General features: G+C 33.7%; 2 protein-coding genes across 3 annotated transcripts; both read right to left on the bottom strand.

Annotated features, from left to right (window-relative positions):
* Positions 1–1,624: 1,624 nt before the first annotated feature.
* Positions 1,625–4,534, bottom strand: LOC112796230 (probable folate-biopterin transporter 7). The gene is made up of 2 exons (XM_025838596.3): positions 4,035–4,534; positions 1,625–2,910 (listed from the first exon to the last, which is right to left on the bottom strand). The coding sequence occupies exons 1-2, from the start codon at positions 4,309–4,311 to the stop codon at positions 1,859–1,861; spliced, it is 1,329 nt and encodes a 442-aa protein (XP_025694381.1). The 5' UTR covers positions 4,312–4,534; the 3' UTR covers positions 1,625–1,858.
* Positions 4,535–5,747: 1,213 nt separating this feature from the next.
* On the bottom strand, positions 5,748–8,352 carry LOC112796229 (uncharacterized). 2 transcript variants are annotated; one of them, XM_025838595.3, is made up of 2 exons: positions 8,127–8,352; positions 5,748–6,644 (listed from the first exon to the last, which is right to left on the bottom strand). In XM_025838595.3, the coding sequence occupies exon 2, from the start codon at positions 6,474–6,476 to the stop codon at positions 5,901–5,903; it is 576 nt and encodes a 191-aa protein (XP_025694380.1). In that variant the 5' UTR covers positions 6,477–6,644; positions 8,127–8,352; the 3' UTR covers positions 5,748–5,900. The 2 variants fall into 2 exon arrangements, with proteins under 2 accessions (XP_025694380.1, XP_025694379.1); XM_025838594.3 differs by having other exon boundaries at positions 5,748–6,580.
* Between the last annotated feature and the right edge of the window lie 878 nt (positions 8,353–9,230).

Below are 9,230 nucleotides of genomic sequence, written 5' to 3'. Positions count from 1 at the left end.
ACACCTTAGCCACTTAATTCGATTCAAAACAATAATCCAATTCACCCTGATTCAATTGACCATCTGAACTTGAATCATTCATTGTCTTCGAAAACAAAATACCTATTCAAAATAAACTTCAAATCAAATAAAATAGAATTGGTCTTGAACGAAAAGAACGCAGAGAACACCGAAAAAGAAGAGAATGCAGAGAAGGAATAGAACAAAAAGAACGCAGAGAAGGAAGAGAAGGAAGAGAATATAGAGAACGTAGAAAACATTGAAAAAATTCGAAAAAGAAAACGAAATCCGAAAAAAAGCAGTTATATATATTCGAGCGTTAAGTCAAAAGTTTGTTAGAGGTAATGGCGCGTGGAGGTGAATTAGGTTAAAACTACTTGGTTGGAATTGGTTAGTTAAATAACTTGAATGTAAAAATTAATTGCTTATTTTTTATTTTGATTTCTATACACTTTTTTTTATCTAATAAAATTAAGAGTCTGTATTTTAAATTTTGTCAATAGGTACATTTTAAATTTTATTACCAAATCAAAACTAAAAGTAAAATTTTACAAAGATCAAAACAACAAACAGATATTTTGCATATGATATGCAAAATTTGGTAAATATTGATGTTAGGTTTTACCTCTGTAAACATTGCATATGGTAATTTGGTACATCAACCACGAGTTTCAAACTTCTATAAGAAAGCTCAACTGAAAATTTAATGATGTCAAACCGGTAAGGCAGTCATAAGCGATATATTGATTAACCAGAAAATTTAACAAAAGAACAATTGATACAAATACATCATTCAACAACTACATGGTAATGTTGAAACTGATTTATGCATTAGGACTTATCCCTCAATCATTCATGCATAAAAAATATTACACTTTGTCTTGACCAACATTACAACATGTTAATCCTCTACTCCATGATTGCAATTCCTCCAACAGCTTTTAATTTTTCAATAGTTTCATTTGCTTCCTCTTCCAAGATTAGTGAATGCTCTTATCTCCTTAATCACCTTGATCTTTACAAGATTAGTGAATGCTCTTATCTCCTTAATCACCTTGATCTTTACAGCTGCATCAAACTTTTCCAACTTCACATCAACTCCAAATGCAAGAGAGCACAAAACAGCCGGTTACTGAGCAAACACAAAAAAATTGACAAGAGTGGTTGACTACTTGAATCTAATTACATGCATTATTGGAAATTAGGTTGAAACATCTATTTTTATTATTTTTTTTTAAATAAGGAACACCATATAATGCATTTTATCACCATATACTTCTAGTAACTCAATAACACAGTATTGAAAAAGGACCGCACTCAAAAGGTATAATTTATGGAGCATAACTTGATGGAAATGAATCCTCTCCAGTTTTTTTAACACTTGAGAAAATGAAATGTGATCTCTCACCATTAATTTTATAAGTAGAACCAAAATTAAATATGAGAGAGAATAATGAAAGGTGAGAGATCACAATTAACACCATTCAGTTTTTTCTTCACTGGAGAGGATCCACTCTCCTAACTTGATAACTATATAAGTGACAGCAGCACCTGATAATTACATCAGTAACAGTAACTATTTCCACGGCTTAAACCCGTAAAGCACACAAGAACAACTCAACTCTTACTCCAAAACTCCCCTTCAATATCCAATGATAGATAGGGGGAGAAAAATCAGAATTTCTTTTAATATTTCCTTGTAATAATGTTTATACTTTTCACGATATAAAAATGACAAAAAGAAGAATTAATAATAACCACCAAAGCATTCTCCTATTTGGTGAATTTTGCAATCAAATATACCAAGTTTTTGAAAATGAATCCTATAGTTTGAGGTGCTACAAGTATACAAAGTATGTTAGTCTTTCTTCCTGTCTTTTGGTTTTAGATCATCAGGTATGCAAGATGACCAAAAGATTGGCAACAATGTGCATGCCGCTTGAATCAGAAGTGCAATTGGAAGCCTTGAAAAATCAGTTCCTGTGATATTGATCCATGACACCAATGCAACACCAAGATATCCACTTACAATGAATGCAAGTGCCACAGCAGACATAAGAAATGCCATTATAGAACCCTCACATCCATGTGGACACAACTGTGCTATCAACACACTGAATGGAAGAACCTTGAAGAAGTAGAGAACTTCCAAGAATCCAGAGAACATCACAACATAGAGCGAATCGGGCATGCCCATTTGTCTATAGAAGCCTCTCACAAACAAGAAATCTGAGATCATGAAAACTGCCATCATGGATTGAATGGCTGATATTAGTTTCCTTGATGGAATAGATTTTAAGTATTGGTTGTATATGATCCCCCATAAAAGCATTGTTGCCTGGCCAACCACCTTTGAAATTCCCAATACCGACGAGTCGATTTTTAAATACTCTGTCTGGTAAAAGAACATGGTTCCTGTGAGTGCAGGAATAATGGCATAGGATACCGCGAACCAAGATATCGAGTAAGCGATTTCAGGCTTTCTTAAAGCAACCAATAGCTGTGTGAATTGTTTCCTTATCCCTGCAGATGTACTCTTTGGGAGACCAAGAGAGCTTTCAGAAACAGAAATGGTTATAAAGAATTGGAGACTGAGTAGTAGTCCAAAGGCAAGAAACATTGATTGTGGGGAGAACCGGCCAATAAACATGCCGCCAACAAGGTTTCCAAGGACTCCTCCTATGGAGGAGGCTATCCAAACAAACGATTGGAGGCTTCCTGAGGAAGATGACTGAGAGTTCTTGGTTGATGGAGGAGGTTGTTTACCCATCTCTGCTACAATGGCATCATTTGCTACCTCAGCTATAGAAGCACCAAGATTGCTAAGGAGGAGGTATACAGATATTGTGAAAATCGACATGCTTGACGGATAGATTGCTATGACTAGCCATGACAATGCCTGCAAGAAAGCTGCATATACAAATGAATGGGAATTTAGAAATTAGTTATATCATCGGTAAAAACTTAAAAAACAACAAACTGCAGTGATGGGAATAATTCAAAGATTAGATAGATATGATTATCCTTAAAGCAACAACAAATGCGAATGCCTTTTGATCGATTCAATTGAAAACTAGATACATTTTATCCAAGACAGAAGATGCCTGCACAAAACCCAAAAATCCTAATAGAAATCAAGGCAGCAGTTTTAGATGATAAATGGATAGAAGTATCATGAACAACTCCCCCAGTTCTGATTTTAACAACCTAGAAAAATTAGTAAGATATTTCCCCCAAAAACTGAAAACAGGAGAAATTCCTGATATGCCAAGAGGTTAATCTAGTCATAAAATTGGTTAAAATTAGTTACCTCAACATACATAAGAAAGAACTGCGAAAAGGGGAGTAGGTTAGATACATTAATTTTATTAGAAAAATGGAATGAATCATGCAGAGACACAAACAAGCTAAGAGTGCTATACAAGAATCTAAATAATTGTGATTCCTCACATCTCCTTCATAAGAAAGCTGATCCTGTGGAATTTAAGAAGCCTTATTACAATCTAGTATCAATTAGTTGTGTCTGTTTGAGGCCAGAACCTGGATTGTTTCCAGAATCCAGGAAATTCCCTTTCTGCCATGCAGCAAACAATTGATGAGGTGACCATAACACCTTTTTGAGTATTATTAGGACTAATTACATTGCAATATCTGGCTATATTAAAAGACCTTAATATAAACAGCAACAAGTTCAGATTTAATTTAAGAGATAATGTCAAATAAGTTCCAACAAAGGCCAAACAGAAGCAAAGATAACTCTTTCACACAAATAGTTTCTCAAGTCAGGAATCTTAATCCTAATGCTTTTTTCCACAAAATCCCACATTCAAGGTGGTTTCAGTCAATTCCTATGACAATAACAATCACATGAATGCAATCTCTTTTATTCTCTCTCTTCCCCCTAATACCAAGAAATCAAAAATAAATGATTGAAGATCCCAATTAACAAATTGCACAAGTTGGAGTTAGTGTGACCAAAATCAGATAGGAAAAGCAAAAGGGTATGTGAATTCAATTAGACATTGGGTTCTTACCTCCAAGGGCTATGTAGGGAACACGATGCTGGCCAGAGATGTAGATTGAATCAGAAACAAGTCCATATAAGGGCTTCCCAACCATTGGAAGATTAGCTGAATTCAGGAGAATTTGGAGTTTTGAAGGGTCCACATTGAGTCCATCCTTGAGGAAGAAATTCACTGCCAGCCATGGGAAGCATCTGAACCCTTGAACCCAATACCCTAAACCCAGAACCTTCTTGATTGGGTTGCCACCACCACCCACACTGCCTCTACTTCCATCAGAAGAAACCATCTTTTTTTAATTTCACTTCACCTTTTTCTTAACAGTCTCAAAGCCAGAGAGAAGAAGAAATGATTCAAATTCAAGAACTGTAAAATGGAAAGCAAGGTTTCGGAGGTTTTAAGGAAAAGCAGGTTGTACTGTACATGTGTCTGTTGCAATATTGTACTGTGTTCTTCTTTTTTATTTTTTTCCCTAACGTCTAAGATTTGAAGTGTGACACACCCAGTTATCTGTTACTTTAACGAATGCAATTGTTTATTTATTATTAGTGACTGACACGTGCTTCCTTCTTCTGCTTACACCTTTTTCTCTGGCCCCATCTTTGGATTTTCCTTTTTTATTGTTTTGTTTTTGTTTTAACTTTTAAGAATTAAGATTCTCGGGAATGTTCTTCTTGGTAGATTGATGCTGCTTGAATTCACCACTCTTCTTTCTCTGTTGTTTTCACTGACATGCTTTTGCATGTTATTAGATGTGGCATGCTGTAATTCTCCAAAACTTTACTGATAAAAATTAACAAAGGATGTATTTGGTATGAAATCAAAATAGGAAACAAAATCCTGAACAATTAATTTTATTATTTTACTAATATGTTTTTTTTTTCATTTTCAATATCATATCAGATATCAGATGTAGCATGTAAAAGATAAGGAGAGAGAAAAGGGGGAGAGGAAATCATGAACAATTAATAATTACTTCTTAAAAATAAATAATATTTGACTAAAATATATAAAAAAATGTTTTTGTCAAAATGTTTTTCAATATTTGATTATTTGAAGAACTAAAGGTATAAACTTTCAAATTTATTATGTTAAATCTGCTACTAAATTAGATATTATGTATTATATAACGTGTTTTAATAAATGATTTTTAATAAAAATCAATTACCAAATTAATCATCATGTAATATGTATTTTATATATGTAATTGATTTTTAATATACACATAATATAACTATTATTATTTTTTGGATAAAATTGTCAACATCACATTTATTCTTTATAATGAACTCCTTTGCTTTTATATTTTAAGTTTGATATTATTGTTAACAATGGTTAAATATGATTGTAATCTCTATAAAATACTTATTTTTTATTTTGATTTCTATAATTTTTTCATTTTGTTCTAATAAAATTTAAAACTTCTCTAGTTCTCTATTTTAGATTTTGTCAATAGAGACGTTTCAAACCTTTTAGCAAAACAAAACTAAATAAAATTTTATAGAGATCAAAACAAGAAACAGATCTTTTGTGTATGGTATGCAAAATTTGATAAACATGGATATTAGGTTTTATGTCTATAAACATTGCATATGGTATGCAAATTCGGTCAACCACGAGTTTCAAATTTCTATAAAAAAGCTCAACTGAAAATTTAGTCATGTCAAGCCGGAAAGGCAGTCATAAGCGCTATGTGATTAACCAGAAATTTTAACAAAAGAACAATTGATACAAATAGATCATTCAATCTGATTTATGCATTAGGGCTTTTCCCTCAATCATTCATGCATCAAAAATATTATAACATAAAAAAAAAAAAGCCACATTGGAGGCCTAGAAAAATTTGTCTTGACCAACATATTACAACATGTTTATCCTCTACTCCATGATTGCAACTCCTCCAACAGCTTTTAATTTTTCAATAATTTCATTTGCCTCCTCCTTTGTGACTCCTTGTTTAAGCACAGCCGGCACCTTTTCGACAAGATCTTTGGCCTCTTTCAGTCCAAGGTTAGTGAATGTTCTTACCTCCTTAATCACCTTGATCTTCGCAGCTGCATCAAACTTTTCCAACTTAACATCAAATGCCGTTTTCTCTGCTTTTTTCTCCTCGACCTGCACTCCAGCTGCACCATCTTGCTGACCCAAGTCCAGGCCATCTGTTGAAATTGACTGCAACTTTGGAAGCTTTAATCTTTCTACCAACATAGGCATAATTTGACTGCGCTCTTCTTCAGGCAATGCTCCAATCTGTTCTGCAAGCTGAATGATTTTTTCTGAAGGTGGAGGTCTAGGGCCATAAGGATCATAAAACTGAGGAATTTTGTACCTTTTTGGTTTGGCCTTGGAATCTCCAGAAACAACATCAGCCTGGAAGGCACGACATTGCAAAGCCCTAGATGTATCATGACGAGGGATGCGGGAAATTAATCTAGAAAGGTGGGTAAATCTCATGTCTTCGTTCAATCAAACCAGTGATTCATCAAATCAAATCAAAATATTGAGAAATGATGCCCTTTAGCAAAGTTGTTATACACTTACACCACAAAGATATCCCCCTGAAGCAATTTCCCATCACAATAAAGTTTCCAAAGATCAGAACCACTCTTTTTAGTTACAATGCTACACAAATTTGAGCAATGAACAAATAAGCTAATGAATTTAACAACAAATAATTCATAAATGCTCTACTCAAATATTTAATACAGAAGAGTTCATCGTAAAAAGCTGGAAATGCAAAAAATGGTTGAAAATGTTGATGAAACAATTTAACCTCAACACTCAATTGTGATTTAAAATTAGAAACGGGAGATAATATTATATAATCCAAAAGCATTCTGTTTGACCTACATGTGATCAAACCAAATATCAACTCCAAACGCAAGAGAGTACAAAACAGCCGGTTACTGAGCAACCCCAAAAATTGACACGAGTGGTTGATTACTTGAATCTAATTACATGCATTATTGGATTAGGTTGAAACTATTATGTTTTTTTTTTTTAAATAGGAGCGCCACATACTACATTTTATCAGCATATACTTCCAGTTAGCAATGAACTACAGCAATCATAATGATACTATCGATCCAAAAACAAGAGAGAACAATTTTCAAAAAAAAAAAGTAAATAAAAAAGAGAATGAATATACAAGAATGCAAGATATATGGAAAAGAAAGTCCAACTTCACTTCAATAAATTACCATTCATCAAGACAGATATGACCTCAAGGATTATTCTGTGCAATAACCATTGCATACAAACAACCAATCACTAAACAAACATAACCGGAAAATTAACAAATGCCCCATTCACCATCCAAGAGAGAAACAGATCGAACCTCCAAAGAAAGAACAAGCAAACCTATCGTACATGTCAGAGATCACCCAAAAAAAAGAAAAAGAAAAAGAAAATCAGAAATCATTAACCCATCAGCCTGTTTTCATCGGCAATCTCGCGGACCAACTCACTAATTGGTCCGTAATCTAACATAATAACATTCCAAAAACTGTTCATGACAAGTCCAAATTGTCTCAATCCAAACTAACAATATCAACCCGTTAACATAATAACATTCCAAAAACTGTTCAGGATAATTGATCCATTTTATTAAGATGACTAATGTCCCATATAATAAAAAACCACAAAATCATTCACTCAGCAAACTAAAATTAAGTCTTGAGGGATCTGAAAATTTACATTCCACCGAGAACATTAAGAACGAAGAAAAATTACATGAATCTCCGGGCAGCTCAAAAAGCACAAGTAAATCCAGTTACCAACTAACAGTACAATCCAGCAGCAGACCAACTAAAATACTAACGGGGACGGGAATGACTCATCTTGTTCCCGAGGCATTTCATCAAACAGCTTACATGCATCATTCCAAATGCTTTGATTAAATAAAAAATTCATCACAGCAACCAAATAAATCACAAAAACAAAGGCAAACGCTAGCTTAATCCCAAATCGGAAATGAAATCAACCAGCAATTAAACTAACACGACATGAAAATTACACTGTAATAATGGAATTTCATTGTATCAAAAACTGTAAGAAAATGCAACAGTGCGAAAAAATAAAGAAGCAGTTTTGACATGTGCTTACCTTTCGAAAATGCGGAGGAGGCACTGCGATGTACGAACTCCTCTTTGTTCTTATTCTTACTCTTGCTCTTGCTACTTCACTTCTCTTATCGCGCTTAGTCGTTTACCATGAAAGTGCAATTCAGAGGCCAGAGCCGTAACAGAGTAACACCTATTTTGGTTTTTTGTTAGCAGAACCCTAACAACAGAAACGGACCGGGATCTTGCTCGTTGGTCTCTACTTCACTATTCAGCCCAAAAGGTGACAGTGTAATTAAAAGCCCATTAAAATTTTAAGTTTTTCACTTTGCAGTTTTGTTTTACTGTTGGGGTGAATGCTAATGGGATCAAGAAAAAAAAAATAGTAAAACCAGGTTGAGTTACTCATCTAGTTAGCTTAGATCATCTCCAGTAAAGAACTCATTCCAATTCCTGTTTATGTCCCATCTGTCATAAAAAATAACTCCACATCAGCTTTTGCGTCATAAACAGTAAATAGGAACTCAAAGCATCTCTCTCTTCTCCATTAGGAGGAACTAACTTTAGTCCCTGTTGTGGTCCCACTTAATTAATTAATTAAAATACTTGTAATTAATGTAATTAATTTTTTTAATAATGTAATTTAAATATTTAAATTTAAAAATAATTCACTATTAAAAGATATTAATATTAAATAAATTCACATATAACAATAATACACAATAGATAATTCGGGATTACACTAATTTGTAAAATTACTTAATACAAAGAAAAACATAATTAAACTCTAAAGTTGACGACAAGCATTGTGAAATTGCCATATGTGTTCAATCAAGTCCTCCTTCAATTGTCTATGCTGCTGCCTATTTCGAAGTTGGATATTTCTTTGGAGAAATTGATGGTATGGTGCAAAATCTTCCTCTCCCAGCTGAGGTTGTGATAAGCCATTTTCAACATCATCATACTCTAAGCCTTGAGCAAAATTTCCTACATAAGTGTCTCTTTCATCCTCAACAATCATATTATGCAATATAATACAAGCTCTCATTATGTTGGCAAGCTTCTTCTTTTCCCAAAAACGAGCTGGACCACGTATAATTGCAAAGCGTGCTTGCAACACTCCGAATGCTCGTTCCACATCTTTTTT

The sequence above is a fragment of the Arachis hypogaea genome, chromosome 4 (assembly GCF_003086295.3).
Source record: "Arachis hypogaea cultivar Tifrunner chromosome 4, arahy.Tifrunner.gnm2.J5K5, whole genome shotgun sequence".
In the NCBI taxonomy this organism is placed as follows: Eukaryota; Viridiplantae; Streptophyta; class Magnoliopsida; order Fabales; family Fabaceae; genus Arachis; species Arachis hypogaea.
The sequence above is the reverse complement of the archived record's forward strand: the minus strand, read 5'-3'. Positions and strand labels throughout refer to the sequence as shown.

Bases quoted from the DNA above. Each gene is read 5' to 3' on its own strand.
- LOC112796230 (XM_025838596.3), bottom strand. From the start codon at position 4,311: ATGGTTTCTTCTGATGGAAGTAGAGGCAGTGTGGGTGGTGGTGGCAAC. The intron at 2,911-4,034 runs GTAAGAACCCAA...TTGTATATGCAG, and splicing joins TCCCTACATAGCCCTTGGAG to CTTTCTTGCAGGCATTGTCA.
- LOC112796229 (XM_025838595.3), bottom strand. From the start codon at position 6,476: ATGAGATTTACCCACCTTTCTAGATTAATTTCCCGCATCCCTCGTCAT.